At 35.0% G+C, this 18284-nt stretch overlaps 1 protein-coding gene across 1 annotated transcript in view; it reads right to left on the bottom strand.

Annotated features, from left to right (window-relative positions):
• FTSZ1-1 (homolog of bacterial cytokinesis Z-ring protein FTSZ 1-1) overlaps positions 1-8852 on the bottom strand; it is a 41229-nt gene extending 32377 nt beyond the window's left edge. Inside the window, exons 1-2 of the mRNA XM_089832163.1 lie at positions 8385-8852; positions 8159-8285 (exon numbers count right to left, since the gene is read on the bottom strand). Of these exons, the coding sequence (XP_089688289.1) occupies positions 8159-8285; positions 8385-8599 (342 nt within the window). The 5' untranslated portion in view covers positions 8600-8852. The remainder of the gene's footprint in view (positions 1-8158; positions 8286-8384) is intronic.
• Between the last annotated feature and the right edge of the window lie 9432 nt (positions 8853-18284).

Raw genomic sequence — 18284 nt, 5'->3', positions numbered from 1 at the left:
TTTCTATTATTTTGCACGGAATAATACAAAGATCAGTTGGACAATGAGTTCAGTGATCTTGCCCCTGAAGTTGTTTGGACAATGGGTCCTTCTGCCTACTACAATTCCTAACAGGGTTGGAATCTCCTAACAAGGATTCAAAGTCTCCTAACAAGGACTGATATGTATTTCGTTGGCTCCTAACAAAGTCTATCCTCTTAAAAGGAACTTTTATATTAGTACATCATTTCGTGGGTACCATCCCCATTGGGATTTTCCCTCTGATCAAGGGTTTCCCTAGTTAACATATCTGGTGTTATTATGTATGTATATCTTCTTATGGTTGCTGATTATATTGTTCACATGGTTAAGAATTAATAAGGTTGATAAGTGTTTTAATAGTTGGATAATTGATTCACCTGGACCCCCCCCCCAGTTATCTTGGTGGACTTCACTTTCTAACAATTGGTATTAGAGCATCAGGTCCTTGAAGAAAAAGCTTAACAACTTAAGGAGATCAATGGTGGGCCACTTCAAAAAAGAAAGTCTTAAATTTGATGGAGTTAGCTATGACAGTTGGAAGGAGAAGATGAAGACTCATTTTCTATGTATGGGTCCAGGGTATTGGCTGATGACAAAGAATGAAAAGAAGATTGTGGAAGAAATCAAACTTGAAGAATACGGTGAAGCTGAAAGAGATATGTTTGTGTAATATGCTTGCCAGAGAAGCATTGCTGTTAGCTCTTCCTGACAAAGAGATATGCTTATGTGTAATATGCTTGCCAAAGAAGCATTAATGTTAGCTCTTCCTGAGAATGAATACACTCAGATTAAATCCTTCGAGACATTTCATGAAATTTGGAAAGCCTTAGAATCTACTTTTGAGGGTGATAAGACTGCAGAATTGGATATGTTTGTTTCAAGATGCTAAAATGATGGAAGATAAATCTGTGAGAAGCTATTTTCGTCGAATATCATAAATTGTTGCAGGAATTAAGTCTTGTCAAGGATTTAAAGAAGAAGATGAGATTATATGGAAGATTTTGAAGACTTTGACATCATCATTCAGATAGACAGTCCAAATGATTGAACGAGTGATACCTTGTATTGAGAAGTTTACCAAAGAGACTTTACTTGGAAGATTGGAAACAATAAAAGTGAGCCTAAAGCAATCTGGAGAATTGCCCAGAGTGAAAACATCTTTTAGTGCATTGAGTGTTTGTCCTTCTTTATCAAGAAGTGCAAGCACCAATGGAGACTACGCTAGAAGCAACTGATCCAAATCTAAGGAGGATAGAAGAATTAAAGAAGGAATTGCTCTACTTGTAAGAACAGAACCGAATGGTAAGAGAATTTTTAAATGTTGGACTTGCAATGAATTTGGTCATTGTGCATCTAAGTGCCCTAAAAGAGAACAAAGGTATAAGAAGAATTTAAGTCTAGAAGACCTAGAGATTGCTTGTATGTAAATGAAGATGATGAATCTGAAAGAAAGAATTCAGAGTGAAAGTGATGATGAATTAGGATTTGTAGCTATAAAAGAAGAAAATCCTGAAAAAGAAATTAGAGAAGAAAAAGCCCTAGTTTTGCAAGTTGAAAAGAAATCTGATTGGATTATAGATAATGGATGTTCGCATCATATGACTGGAGACATGAATAAATTTGTTTAGTAATCACAATGGAGGAATTGTCAGGGTTGGTAACAATGCAACTTGTCATATCAAGGGAATGGGATCTATTACTCTTGATGGAAAGACTAACACTGATGATGTCTATTTTGTTGATGGATTAAAGCATAACCTATTGAGTGTTGAACAGTTGGTTGATAAAGGTTATCAGTTGCAATTCTCAAAAAAGACATGCATTATGAAGGATAAGGATGGTAAGTTGATTAGCATTGGTACAAGATCCAAAGGTAATGTGTTTCAATTGAACCCTATAGAGATGACTTGTTTGGTTGCAAAAGTGGATAACAGTTGGTTATGGCATAGAAGATTTTGTCATATAAACTTTGATAACATGTGAAGGCCAGTAGTACATTTGTTGTCAAAGATCTACCTAAAATTGTGAAACCTACTAAATTTGTTTGCAAAGAATGTGTTATGGCTAAGTAGAAGAAAGTTTCTTTTCCTAGCAAGAAGTTCACTACTATAGCAAAATTGAAGATTGTTCATACAAATTTGAGTGGTCCTATCAGAACAAGAGGATTCTATGGTGAAAGGTACTTTATGATTTTTGTTGGTAATTTCACTAGAATGTTGTGGATAGCATTTCTTAAAGAAAAGTCTGAGGCATTTGAAAAGTTAAAGTTGTTCAAGAATAGAGTTAAGAATGAATCTAGGGTAAAGATAAAATGTTTGAGATCAGATAGAGGTGGAAAGTTTACTTCAAGAGAGTTTAACACGTTTTGTAAAGTCAATGGTATTAAGGGACAGCTATCAGCACCTAAGATTCCTGAGCAAATGGGATTACTGAAAGAAGAAATAGATTTGTAACAAAAGCAGCAAGAGCCATGATGTTTGAGAATGATGTATCCAAAACATTTTGGAGAGAAGCGGTCAACACGACAATATACACCATGAACAAAATGCAGATTAGAAAAGGTACAAACAAAACTCCTTTTGAATTATGATTTGGACATGCACCTTCAGCAAAATATTTCAGAATTTTTGGAAGTGTTACATAGAGAGAGATGATGATATTGGTAAGTTTAATGCAAGAAGCAATGAAGGTATGTTCCTTGGTTATTCACTAAAAAGCAAAACTTATAGATGTTTTAATCAAAGAACTAAGACTATCGTTGAGTGCACAAATGTGAAAATGGATGAAAAGCTTGGAGTTAAAGAAAGAATGTTGGATTATAACTCTGATGAAGAAGAATATATTCTAAACCTGTTGAGAGAATATTGAAATTTTCTTTGAGACTAACAATGATTTGCAAAATGATGTTCAAATTGTTGAACAAAGAGAAGAACAAAGATCTGAACTTAGAGAAGAAGTAAGACTTGTAATAGCAACACCTACACCGAACAGGAATTTGACAAAGAATCACCCTGCTGATCAGATTAGTGGAAGCAAAGACAAAGGAGTTATGACAAAAAACAGAGTACATGAAGAATTGTGTTTGATTTCTCAAGTTGAAACAAAGAGTGCAGATGAGGCATACAAGGATGATCACTGATTTCAAGCAATGAAGGAAGAACTAGATCAGATTGTGAAGAATAAGACATGGGAATTGGTTCCTAGACCTAAAGACAAGAATGTTATAGGAACTAAATGGGTATTCAGAAATAAGATGAATGAACAAGGTGAGATTGTGAGGAATAAAGCAAGATTGATATGCAAATGATATTCATAGCAAGAAGGCATAGATTATGAAGAGACATTTGCCCCTATTGCCAAACTTGAAGCAATAAGAATGTTCTTGGCTTATGTAGCAAGTAAGAAGTTTCAAGTGTATCAGATGGATGTAAAGTCAACATTTCTTAATGAAGAACTTTAAGAATAAGCTTACATCGAGTAGCCTGAAGGATTCCCTTTGACAAAAGAAAAAGACATGGTATGCAAATTAAAGAAAGCATTGTATGGTCTAAAGCAAGCACCTAGAACCTAATATGCAAGATTGGACAAATATTTGGCAAAATTGGGATTTGCTAAAGGTACAGCAGATAGCAATTTGTATTTGAAAGAAATTGAGAATGGATTGTTAATCATTGTGATATTTGTTGATGACATAATCTTTGCAGCTAATGATGAAGCAAGTGACAAATTTGTTGATGAAATGAAAAATGAATTTGAGATGAGTATGATTGGTGAGATGAAATTTTTCTTGGGTCTACAGATTGTACAGAATGGTCATGGTATTTTCTTATCTCAAGCTAAGTATTTGAAACACTGTTGAAAAGATTTGGCTTGAAAAGTTGTAAGCCTGTTGGTACACCTATGATAACTGGTCACAAGTTATCTAGCAAAGATGAGACACCTACAGTTAGGCAGAAGAAGTATAGATCTATGACTGGAGGTTTGCAATAACTGACTCACACCAGACCAAATATAGCAAATGCATTTGGTATAGTAGTAAGATTTCAAGCTAATCCTAAGGAATCACATTATGCAGCAGTAAAAAGAATATTCAGATATTTGAAGGGTACACCTGATTTTGGATTGTGGTATGACAAATCAAGTGATTTTACTTTGTGTGCTTGTACAAATGCGGATTGGATAGGCAATATCGATGACAGAAAAAACACAAGCGGTGGAGGATTTTTTCTTGAAGGAAGATTGGTTTCTTGGCTAAGCAAGAAACAAGACTGTATTTCACAGAGTATAGCAGAAGCAGAGTATATAGCAGCAACAAACAATTCCATCATGTGGATGAAGCAGATGTTGAAGGATATTGGAATAGAATTCTCATAACCTATTATCATACATTGTGATAACACAAGTACAGTGAGTATGTCTAAGAATCTTGTGTTGCATTCTAAAACTAAGCATATATCTATTAAGTTTCATATTTTGAGAGAGAAAGTTGCAGAGAAAGAGATTAGATTAGAGTATGTGAGTAGAAAAGAGCAGATTGCAGATATCTTTACAAAACCTTTGCCTAAAGATATATTTGATATTTGTGAGGTTTTACTTAGGGTTATGCCCCTGCCTACCTCTGAGTAAATGATGCAGAGAATGCATCAATCCAGTGGGATAGAGCACTATTATTTATCTAGACTGAATGTTGATGCTTCCTGTATGGGGGAGTATCTAAGATGAGCAAAGTCGTCAAGGACTCTTGGCAATTGGTACAAAACAGTGTCTTTGGACACTTGAGCTGGTTGAAGACTTTGAGAAAGTGATTGACATAATGAAGTTTATGTCATTGATGTCAATGGGGGAGAAGTATACATGAAAAACATCCTCTAGTAGTATGTGGGAGATGTGTGTATGGGGGAGAATTGTTCGTGGATTTATTAATGTCAATAAGGAGAAAACATTGAGTTATATCAATGGGGAAGAAGTGTGTAAACCGACAACAATCCATGTAACACAGATAAGAATAGAGAGTTGCTCCTATGAGCTTGAGTATGAACAATTGATGTCGATCCTAAGAATAAGAAAGCACAGATAGCACAATGTTCCAGTGAGTTTCAGATTTGATTGATGAAGAGGATTTGAAAAGAAGAGAACAGCAACAGCAGCAACAGAATTTGATTTGGTATTCTTGGAACTTCGATGTTTTTCATCTATGTTGTCATCAATGCCAAAGGGGGAGATTGTTAGCATGAATGCTGATGGTATTCCTCTAGGGGAGTATCCTAAGCATTGGAGAAACTTTTTATGATTGACATGTTGCATTCATGACTGTGTTTGTCATTGATGTCAACATAGTATTGTTTCAGTGAAGACTGGCAGAGTAGCAGACAGAGAACTAGGTTGTATGGACCTGTGTATTGATGATGATGTCAAGCGTATTTAAGGATGTATTCTACACTTTGTCCTAATGAAGTGGACAAGTGCACGTACAGAGAGTCGAAGACATGCAAGAGTTATTCAAGATTTACAGAAGACAATAAGCAAACAAAGTACTTGATAAGTGGTTTCTGATGATTGATTTGTATCTCTTAACTGGGATAGAATTGTGACGAGCACAGTTAGTACATCATTTTGTGGTACCATCCCCACCGGGGTTTTCCCTCTAACCAAGGGTTTCCCTAGTTAACATATCTGGTGTTATTGTATATGTATATCTTCTTATGGTTGCTGATTATATTGTTCACATGGTTAAGAATTAATAAGGTTGATAAGGTGTTTTAATAGGTGGATAACTGATTCACGCCCCCCCCCCCCCCCCCCACAACCCCCCCCCCCCCCCCCCCCCACTCAGTTATCTTGGTGGACTTTACTTTCTAATAGTACAGGAGGCCTACTTGAACGTATTCCTTCATGTGCGAACCTTGTTGCAGGCTTTATCTCTTGTTGTGAGGATTGGAGCTTTTTAAATTCAATTGACAAATATGGTTCCTCTCCTACATTTCATCCATGAATCTCTAGTGGTAGAATGTCTACCTTTTCTATCTCATTTTGCTCAATTATGTAAAGAATCGATCGGGTTTTTGAGATCTACTTTCACCCTAGATGCTTATGTAGCAATTTAGGGTTTTGGGAGGGGTGAGTTTAGCATAATAAGACTGGATAATTGATTTCCAATTTTATCCAGAACCAGAACATAGTTACATAAGAAGTAGCATTTTTTAAATTATTAAGGGTCAAATTACATCAAACATGGTCCAAAGGAGTTTAGCCTAATAGTACAGTAAAGTGATGCAGTTCTGTGAGATTGACCAAGATTTAGATCCCAAACATTGCACATGTCATAAATGTATGTGATAAGTGTTATAAATCTGCTATGCTTGTATCAGAAAAGTATCAATTACATTGAATACAGTTTAAAGGATTTTGCTAAATCTTTGGGAGATGGATCGCAGAAGATATCCATGGGGCAGTGCTATAAATTTTTAGAATCTACAAACATTTTATCATTCTGCGAAATTATTATCAAACAACCAACAATGATTCAAAAATAGCATTTGAAGAACAAAACCTAGAAAATATATTATTGGGATAGAAGAACTATATCAATGTGTGTGTTTTATACATAACGTATCTTGAGGGAGATGTAAAGTTCACTATATCTATCTGTGTATTTTATACATATCATACCCTTGAGGGAGATGTACAGTTCTTTGTTGTCATGTCCCCATTTAAGCAGTCATGGCCTTAATCAAATCAGGTCACAGACAGTTATACACAATAAACTTGAGCAAATAAGTTAAATAAAAGAAAGGCCTGTATCGGGAATTAGAAGCCGACTCGGGGAATGATGGGAGCAAATAACTATATGAAGCAGACAAAAGTTTAGAACAAAAAGTAGCAATCAAGGAGGGATGACCGAGAGGAGTTTCCTAAAAACATGCAAGAAAGAATAATTAAATAAGATGTAACGGCAGTTGTTAAAAGCAGCAATTAGGATGGAATTGATTACTCTCAAATGGCAGCAAACAAAATAGACATGATGCTTCAAATGGATATAACTTTTCATAGGATCGAGTCTCCTTAATTAGATAATAACTATAAGGTATAAATCAAGGAAGAAGAGAGGATTCTTGTACACCTACCTATACGGGAATATGAGCAGCAGTCGGACTGCTGTAAGGAAAACAGCAGACTTGCATACTATTCAAATATATATTACAGTGCATAATGCATGGAACACTGATTTTGCTAACTTGTTGTCTTGTTTTCTACTTGATTGGAAGAAGGAAAGTTAAGCAGTCAATATAGTACTCATATTGCAATATTCTTTTCATATTGATGTCTATGCACAATAAAGTAGATATGTAGGATTCTCTAATACTTTAAATGGCAAGCCATCATGGATGATAGGATAGACTACATAATAACTAATAATGGATGCAACTAGCATGTGAGTTCCATTCAAGTAAAGCAACCCAAGTGAGATCAGGCAACCAAATGACTAGTTCAATTTCTTGCTCTTGGGCTTGATGGAAAGGAATAAGCTTAAGGCACCTTATATGTTTGTTTCCAAGTGACTCATAATGAGGATAGTTTGTTAGGGAGAGTACTATTGAATCCCACATGTACATTGTGTAAATTATAGTGATGATTAGAATACTCTTTATAACATTATCGGTTATATGTATCATAATAATAACTAATCTGGTTGTATGCTCTAAATCCAGATATAAAGTTGCCATATTTGAGAATTGAAGTGCAAAATAAAGTCCCAGTTGGGGAAATTACATCTACCCAGCACCAGCCATATCAATTTTATGATATGTGTTGATTAGATAAGTATCTCTGATGTTGCAGCTCTGAACTCTATAAAACCGTTTCAAAAAGTTTAAACAATTCCTTTTCCGTGCAACTCTTGGGTAAGAATGAACAAGCTCTTCCCCTAATAGAATGAAGGCAGCAACACTATCACCAGTTGGTAACACCACATGTTGTAAATGGACCTCAGTAGTTTGGTCCGAACGCAACTAAGCAGTTCAGTGAACATACATAAAGCAACCATGCATTAATGACCTAAAATAGAATGTAAGGTCACCTTAATCAATACCTGAAGACCATGACCTAAATTAGAATGTAAGGTCACCTTAATCAATACCTGAAGACCACTTGTAATCATTCTATTTACAGCATTGTTTCCTCCACCCCCGATGCCCACCACCTTTATCCGAGCTGGTTCCATTCCTCTAAAATCAGGATACGAACTCCTAACTCTGAGAACAGGTCTACAATGTAAACCAAAAATATGGTTGTTAAAATAAGAACAATAGAATTCAAGAAAACAAGTTTTTCAACATAGATTAAAGGCAAAAGAATTAATTAACCTGAAACTGCTGCTTCTATTTCTCCTAATCTCCACATAGTTGAGCAGCTCTCTTGCTCCTCCGTAACTAGAAGTCTTTAAAAGAGATGAATTTGTCGAAAGTTTATTGTCAAAAGACGCTGATGTCCAGCGAAATCTACAAGAATGGGTACTGTCTTTTGAGTATTCTCTCAAGGGAGGAGAGAGGACTCTCACAGACTGATGGTAACACTGCATAATGAAGTGTCTGGTCCCTGGAAGCTTTAGGGGACTAAATCACTAACGCTCTGCAACTACGGGGATTGGGGGCTGTTACAAATGGGGAAAAAGGGCTTTGGGTGGTGTAAACAGGGCTTCTGCAGAAAGTTTTGAAGTGGCTCTCTAGTGTCAATGACGATTGAAATGAGTGGTAAGTGTGTTTTGCCATTCCAACAAATACTTCGGATTGTGCCCTTAAAATGTCGGAATGGATGGCGAAACTTTATGAAATGATTTTTTTCTAAAGAACGTTGGAAGTGGCACTCTTATTATGTTTTGAGACTTAAGTGTAGGCTAGAAGGATTACTAAAGCATTTGATAATATTTTTGTTCATTCATAATAATTTGATAGCTGTAGTAATTTAAGAGATTTAATGAGTATATTTTCAAAATTAGGGAAAAAAATCGGTCATATTGTTTCTATTTCAATTAGGTAAAATGATAGGATAATCCTTGTGAATTTTTATTCACAATCATAATCTATGTATTCTAAAATATATTTTTTGAGGTATGAGTAACATATTTTCAAACATTTATGTCATGTCATTTGTTTTGAATATATTAGAAGGCTAAAATATGTGTCTTTCGTTCTTTCAAGTTATGTCGATTTAAAAATAGTTTTGTATAAGTTCCTTGCAAATTTAGGATTTTTACTATGCATTACAAGTGATTCACATTGTTTATTGCAAATCTAACTTTCAAATCCAAAATGTGCTTGTAGCTTGGGCATAAATTCTCGAATTGCATAGTTTGGGCGATTATAGCAATGTTGTGGTTGGAACTATAAGTTGTAACACTAATAAAAAGGTGCAGTAATTGCTTATAATAAGGTTGATTTTGATTTGATTTATTAAAATTTGTTAGTTTAGAGTGTTGGGTTTGAAACTCTGCTTTCTATATTATTGTTGTTAAGACATGGACATCAACCTTTTAGCCCCTAGAACATGTTTATGCTTGTGTTTTCCTATGATGTCTTACATCTTCTCTTGTAATTGGAAGTTAAGGTTCTAGTTATAAAGGATCCTAAAAATTAATTTTACATTGCGAGTAATCCATAAATAAAATCCCAAAAACAAAGGGACTTGTTGTAAACAAACCCCTATAATCGAAAGTTTGATTCTTGATTACAAGGAGTTGTTGATAACATTTGCAGTCATAACTCATGTTTTTTTACTGCAAACCATATGTGAGTTTCTAAGATCCCTTGCAATGAAGAATATAAGTCTTGATTGCAAGGATGATATCTTGCATGTTATGCAAGTGTCATTGTGATTTTTAATCCTAACTACACTCTTCATTAGAGTGATATCTTTGATTGACTACTACACTCAAAACTTTAAGTTTTGATTGCAATGCATTATCTTTATCTCCTATTGAAATCATAATTTAAAATTTCAATTACAATCAGTACAAGGTATCCACATGTCTAATCATAAGTAAAAACCCCCAACTACATTCATTGTTGCAAGTTTTATCTCTTGCAATTGAAGCTTCAAGACTTTTTCTTCTTATTGCATAATATTTTCTCCTTTGATTGCAAACCCTTGTAATTAGAACATTTAGGCCCAATTACAAAGGTGAACATATATGTCTTTCCCTCATCTAGAATGTGATTCTCAAACCTCACATTGCAACCATGGCCCCACACACATCTTTTTCATCACATCCTTGTCAATCTTGTACACACACACTTTCAAGACTTGGCAAGTCAAGGCATAGGCTTTGATTTGATAACACCTTCATTTTATGGAGAATGTGATGGAGCTTATACAGACACATCATGATGTTCTAATGTTCTATATATTCTAATGTTCTATTTGTTCATCTCATTATTATAGATCTTAGGTCATGTTTGAAGAACTTGTTACTTCTCTATATAAGAAAATGAAGCACAACTACTAGAACAATGTCACACCTTCTATAGTGGTATCCATAATTAAGGAGATCAAAGATATTGAGATCGGGCATGTTGATACGTTTGAGACATTCATTGAGAGGACTAAGAGATCAACAATATCGAGCATGAAACAACTCCTCAAAAGTCACATCCATCTAATGTCAACCTTCCTAGTAATAATCTAGAATCAAAATTTGCTTTGTCTTGTGTCTTTCATTTTGATAATGAGACTAAAACCATCAATGATGGTGGTGGCAAGTTGGTTATGAGGTTATATTTAGAAACTATTGACAACATTTTCAAGGTTCAAGTTCCACATGCACATGTTGATATCACCGTAAAGACCACTCGAACCTACTATAATTAAAATGTGGAACATTGCAAAAAAGACTATGAACAATAATTGGCTTATGAAATCCATAATGGAAATATCTACTAGATGGACTAACATGCTTTATAGGAGTGATTTAAAAGAAAATAAGTCAATGATATAATCACTCTCCTTAGTAGGACTAGTGGTTTAAAGAATTCCAATATGTTTGTAACATGGATGTATAGGTATAGCTCCATTATAATGTGAATAGGATAAAATATGGTTTGATGAATAGGGTTCAGAATAATGCGCGAGAAAGAGACCCTAAACCCACATTTTACACATACATATAGATTATTATGATATGGGAAGTGAATCTAGATGACTAATATTGAAATAAAAAAATAAAGGTACTTACCTCCGGAAAAGAACCTGTTGAAAACCCTGTCAAACAATCTCAAAAAATGTTGATTTTCATATTCCTTAACCAAAACTGTGAGATCTTCAAAACCCATAAAAAAATTTCTTTCTAAGAGTAGGTTGACCTTGACCCAAGATGACAAAGTCGACCTTGACCCAAAAAGTTGACCTTGACTTGCATTGTTCCAACAAAAAATTTGTTCGCAGATTCTGAAAGTTTGTCAGAAAAGGTATCCAAATCTGCCCTAATATTTGTTGTTCCACACCTGTACCTACAAGAAAAATGGTTTTGTTTGTTGGATAGGGGGTTTTCCTCAGTCAAACCCCAGTTTGGAATTAACCTTGAAATATAATTGAAACAATATATATGCATAAACAAAGTAAATGGAACTATTTACCTTACTTATGTGGAAATCCTTGTGGAGGATTTGAATCTTTGAATTCACAAGTATGGATGCTCCAAATGTATGTACAATGTATGTAGGATGTTTCGAATCAATTGCATTAGATTTTGACACCAATCTTCAATGGATCTTGGATTAGGAAGAGGCTTGAATGTAAATGGATGAATCTTCAACAAGAGGGCTCCATAGAGCTTGAATCCTTCAATGGCTACTAATGGATCTCCTTGATGAATTGAATACTTGAACACTTGAATGCTTGAATGCTTGATAGACAGTAAAACTTTGCTTCATATTAGGTGGATGTCACATAATAATCAAATAGCTTGTGGATGTCAAAATGAGGGAAGAAGGCTTCCTTATATAGAGATCTAGGGCACTAACTCCTAGAGAAGGTCGACATAGGAGCATTAAATCCCATTTAACCTTAACCTCGAGGAATAGGCCTAGAACTTAAGAGTTTACCATTTCAGAGACCAAAATAGCCAACCCAGAAGCAAGAAAATAATTCTTCCTGAAACCTGACATCTAGAATTTTGGACCCTGGGTCAAGGTCAAGGTCAAGGTCAACTTTGACCCAAGTCAGGGTCAAGGTTGACCTTGACCTAAAAGGTTGTCCTTGACCTAAAAGGTTGTCCTTGACCCTGAGGTCAAAAATCTCCGGATCTCAATTCAGGATGCCAGAAAAGTGCAAAAAGAAAGTGGAAACGGGGGCAGAACAGGGGAAAAAGCTAGATCCAAGTCAAAGACCCATTCAAGGTGCTTGACTAACCCCAAACCACTTACTCACAACACTCTTAACATGGAAGTGCTTCCATTTTAAGATGATACATTAAGCCCCCACTTTAGCAAGAGTATGTACTCGATGCAAACTCTGGGTAAAATGGATGAATCTTCAACAAGAGCGCTCCATCGAGCTTGAATCCTTCAATGGGTACTAATGGATCTCCTTGATGAATTGAATACTCAAACACTTGAATGATTGAATGCTTGATAGACAGTAGAACTTTGCTTCATATTAGGTTGATGCTCTCATAATAATCAAATAGCTTGTGGATGTCAAAATGAGGGAAGAAGGCTTCCTTATATAGAGATCTAGGGCACTAACTCCTAAAGAAGGTCAACATAGGAGCATTAAATCCCATTTAACCTTAACCCCTAGGAATAGACCTAGAATTTAAGAGTTTACCATTTCAGAGACCAAAATAGTTGACCTAGAAGCAAGAAAATAATTCTTCTTGAAACTTGACATCTGGAAATCATGGAACCTTGAATTTTGGACCCTAGGTCAAGGTCAAGGTCAACTCTAACCTAAGTCAAGGTCAAGGTCGACCTTGACCTAAAAGGTCGTCCTTGACCCTGAGATCAAAAATCTTAGGATCTCAGTCCAGCATGCCAAAAAAGTGCAGAAAGAAAGTGGAAACGGGGGCAAAATAGGGAAAAAAGCTAGATCCAAGTCAAAGACCCATTCAAGGTGCTTGACTAACCCCAGACCACTTACTTGTAGGGCTCAACACTCTTAATGTGGAAGTGCTTTCATTTTAAGATGATACATCAAGCCCCCACTTTAGCAAGAGTATGGACTCGATTCAAGCTCTTGGTAAAAATAGATTGTAACGAAAATATAATCTTATTAAAATCAAAGGGACAAAGAGATCCTCAAGCCCCCAAGGACTCAAGTCTTCGTCAACTCTAAGATTACAATAAGAGAGACATCACTAGAAAAAAGAGAGAAGAGGGAGAGAGGAGTGGCTCACTCGCCCAATAAGATGTGTGTATCTCACTGTGAACCATAAAAGGAATAGGATGGCCCACCAAGTAAGAACTTGATAGTGACCCCATAAATTTATGTGCCTTCTAACAACTTTGTGCATGTATGTGGTATGTCTTTTGACATATTTTATAAAGTACCGATGGATCCATATTCTCATATCACCATAGAATACATTTGTAAAATGTGTATCTCTTTAGGATTTAACAACTTATGTGCATTACCTTCGGAGGATTTAGCATATTGAAAATTAAAAATGCACGTCTCTTCAAAATTTAGCAAATTATGTGCATTACCTTTGGAGATTTAGTATGCTACAAAATAAAAGGTTAGAACAAAAATGCATAGTATAAAATGAGGGAGGTCGTATATATGCCCCCCTCCTTAAAATGACAAAAATACATATTATTTTGACATGTTAAGGAAAAAAAAAGAACAAGAATAAAGTCTTCTTCAACATTAAGACAATATCCATAGACAACACCCAGTCCAAGCCAAGAAGGTCACATCTCCTATGAGGCCATGGAAGGGATGAATGCAAAGAGATATCATGCAAGAAGTGAAAAAGTAACCCTTGTGAGGGATAGTACACGATTCAACTTCCAAGGTGAGAGTCTTATCAACCATGGAAACCCGATGTTAAATGACAATACAGGTTATGATCAAGGACAAAGATCCTCAATGCAAACCATAAATTTCATGTATGATTAGATATCACATAATAGATAGATACTACTTAACTAAGGAAAAGTGAATCCCAGAAATACAAAAATAAAGGAGATGGCATCCTTTTGGCCCAAGCATAGGAACAAAGATGGAAGGGAACCTATTATATCACTCACAACACTATACAAAACAATGAGCCCCCAAAGATTAGGCTAATATTGTTTACATAATGCAGAGCTCCATAATAGGAACTTAAATGTTATTTAGAGAAAACAGGATTGAATAACAACTTATTATCACATGATATATAAATAACTTTACTATCAATGAGTTGCCTGATCTTATAATTTAAAGCTTGACATTCATTAGTAGAGTGATCATGAAATATATAATATAAACAAAAAGGAAGAATCTTTAAGTGTGGACTACGTTTCTTTTTGCATTTAGGTCTAGTAATCATCTTAGAATCAAGGAGTTTAAGCAAAACAACTTTTTGGTCAAAATCCTTCATAGTTTCATCATGTTTTGCAATGTTATTTGAGATGTTGTTAACATTGATTTGTTGTTGAGGATTAAATCTCAATCCATAAGAATTCTTATGCCCCCCATTTTGTAAGGGCAATTGAATCCCATGGTTATGCTTACCACATGCTTGACCATTGAATCCTTTTTAACTAGGAAATGATAACTGGGACCATAATGAGAAGCCATATTAGAAGGAGTTAATGGAACTTCATTAATCACTATGTCATCATTAGTAGGTTTGATAGTTTCATTGTGGATAGAAGCAATGACAAAGTTGTTACAAAGAGCTTTAGAAGTAAAGATCTGTTCTTCAAACTCTCTCTATGGCTTCATAAAATCAAGATTAGAAACCTTATCCTCTCCAATAAAGGTAGGATTAAAATCCAAGGTTCCCTAATCATCACCAAGAAGAGCATTCGAGGAAGATGGATTACAATTAGAAATAGGAGTAGTATGGGTTTGAATATTCATACAAGGATTTGGTGCATCATCTACATGAAGTGTATAAATCATGTTGTTATGTATAAACTTGACTTTACGGTGAAGGGTGGAAGGGATAGCATGCATCTCATGCAACCAAGGCCTACCCAAAAGAACGTTATAATTGTGAGGTCCAAGCATAACATGAATATGTGTATGCAGGATGACCAAACCTACTTTGATAGGTAAGGTAATGATTCCCAATGTGCTCTTAGAAATGTTAACAAAGCCACATATAGGAACATTATCAGGTTGAATATTTGAAAGATTGACGCTAATTTCTTTAAGCATGTCTATGCTACAAACATTAAGCCCAGATCCATTATCAATCAAGGTCCTACGAACAATACTTTTATTGATAGTAACAACCACCATAAGAGCATCATATTGATCTTGAACTTCTTTAGAAGGTAAATCCTTTTGAGTAAATACAATGTTAGGAACACAAGAGGTAGTATGCATGCATTGTAAGAAGTTATTGATGTTCTCTTGATTAGGAGGTGGAGTGGGAAGAGTTTCTAGAGCTTTTTGCAAGGCTTCATAGTAAGTAGGTGAAGTTAGAAGAAGCTTCCATAAAGAAATCTTGGCAGGGGTATTTTGCAACAAGTTTATCAAATCATACTCCTTGCTAGGAAGACGTGGTGGATGAGGAGGAATGGGTTGATAAGGTGGAAATGAAGTAGAAACCATCGGATTAGGGCGAAGATTACTCCTTGTACGATATGTGTGAGCTATAGAATCTTGGTCACTGAAAGACTCTAAAGACTCCATAGGTTTACCTTTGATAGTAATACAAGGACAACCTTTAATAGTCAACAAAGTTTCTAGATAAGCCACATTAGTCATCTCAACACTACAAAAAAATTCATAAGAAGGAAGCAAATAAGACATCATAGGAGAAGATAAAGTAGAATCTTAATTCTCCATAAGATCATCACTAAGAGGGAGAGCATTAAGGGAAAACATATCATTCTCTATTAATGCCTCATCACTACAAGGAATATCAAATGGAGGTAAAGCATCTATAATGTCATCTTATTTCACTAAAATATCTACATTATAAGGAGAGTATGTGTTACAAAAAGAGTTATCATTATGTATGAATATGTCACCCATTAATAAATCAGCCTCTTGTATCAAAGCTTCTTCGTGAGGAGGGGATAAATCAATGTCTTTATACATGGGATCATCCACAATGGTTTCATGAGGAAGAGAGTAATCAACATCCAAATCCAAAGGTTCATCCCAAATAGGAGAATTATCATCCCTATCAATAAAGCACATTATAGGATTATATTCTAAAGAAGGTTAATAGAAAGGAGACCTATTAGAAGAATAATTAACATCAATCCTCAAATCATCTCCACAAAGAGAAATATGATGGAGATATAGATTAAGGTCATCTTCATGCTCTAATATATCCTTACAAGGTAATTCAAAAGAGGACAAAATATCATCACATGCACTAAAAATGAGTGTAACACCATGCAATGGTAAGGTAAGAGGAGGATGTTGTGTAATCCTAGAAGAAGAACATTTGGAAAACATTTGAAACAACTTGTGCAACATGACAACAAATAAATAAATGCATAAACAATAGATCTAGATCCATTCAAATGAAATTTATAAGCATGAAAGGGAAATCAAACACCATAAACACAATAGGGCATCTAATTCCACAAAGCATGAAAAACGTAAATGTTTTTGTATTTTTGAAGAAATTTTGCAAATTTTTTTTGTACTTTTGAAAAATGCAAGAGCATAAAAGAAATATACTTTATATACATGTAAGATCTAACATAAAATGCAAATCTAACATAAAAAAGAAAGAGTTGTCTATTGCAGGTTCACCAATATGTAAGATGAAGGTGAACACACAAGATAATATGAAGAGAAATCTAACACCAAAAACATAACAGGGCATCTAATTCCACAAAATAGAGGGGGTAAGTGTGTCGGGTTCACCAAAATGTATATGAAGGTGAACACACAAGATAATACGAAGGGAAAATTAACACCAAAAACACAATAGGGCATCTAATTCCACAAAAAAGAGGGGGTAAGCTTGTCCAGTTCACCAAAATGTATAGTTAAGGTGAATGCGCAAGATCATATGAAAGGAAACACCAAAAATATAGTAGAGCATCTAATTCCACAAAAGAGAGGGGGTAAGCGTTTTGGGTTCACCAAAATGAATATGATAAAATATGGTTTGATGAATAGGGTTTAGAATAATGTACAAGAAAGAGACCCTAAACCCACATTTTACAGATACATATAGATTATTATGATACAGAAAATAAATATGGATGACTAATATTGAAATGAAGAAATAACTTAGTACTTACCTCCATAAAAGAACCTACTAAAAACCCGATCAAACAGTCTCAGAAACTATTGATTTTTGCAATTCCAAACCTAAACTATAAGATCTTCAAAACCCATAAATCATTTTCTTTTCTGAGGGTAGGTCGACCTTGACCTACACTATTCCAATGAAAATCTCATTCACAGATTCTAAAAGTTCACCAAAAAAGGTATCCAAATATGCATTGATATTCACTATTCCACACCTATAACTACAAGAAAAATGGTTTTGTTTTTTGGATGCGAGGTTTGCCTCAGTCAAACACCAACTTGGAATTAACCTTGAAATATAATTAAAACAATATATATGCATAAACAAAGTAAATGGAACTATTCACCTTGCTTATGTGGAAATCCTAGTTATGGATTCAAATCCTTGAATCCATAAGTATAGATGCTCTAAATGTATGTAGAATGTATGTAGGATGTCTCAAATCAATTGCATTAGATCTTTAACACCAATCTTGAATCGGTCTTGGGTTAGGAAGAGGCTTGAATGGAAATGGATGAATCTTCAACAAGAGGGCTCCATAGAACTTGAATCCTTCAATGGCTACTAATGGATCTCCTTGATGAATTGAATACTTGAAAACTTGAATGCTTGAATGCTTGATAGATAGTAGAACTTCACTTTGCAGTAGGTGGATGCTTGCATAATAATCAGATAGCTTGTGGATGTCAAAACGAGGGAAGAAGGCTTCCTTATATAGAGATCTAAGGCACTAACTCCTAGAGAAGGCTAACATAGGAGCATTAAATCTGATTCAACCTTAACCCCTAGGAATAGACCTAGAATTTAAGAGTTTACCATTTTGGAGACCAAA

Source organism: Cupressus sempervirens, chromosome 5, assembly GCF_028749045.1.
Source record: "Cupressus sempervirens isolate cs-2001-9-10 chromosome 5, ASM2874904v1, whole genome shotgun sequence".
NCBI lineage: Eukaryota > Viridiplantae > Streptophyta > Pinopsida > Cupressales > Cupressaceae > Cupressus > Cupressus sempervirens.
The sequence above is the reverse complement of the archived record's forward strand: the minus strand, read 5'-3'. Positions and strand labels throughout refer to the sequence as shown.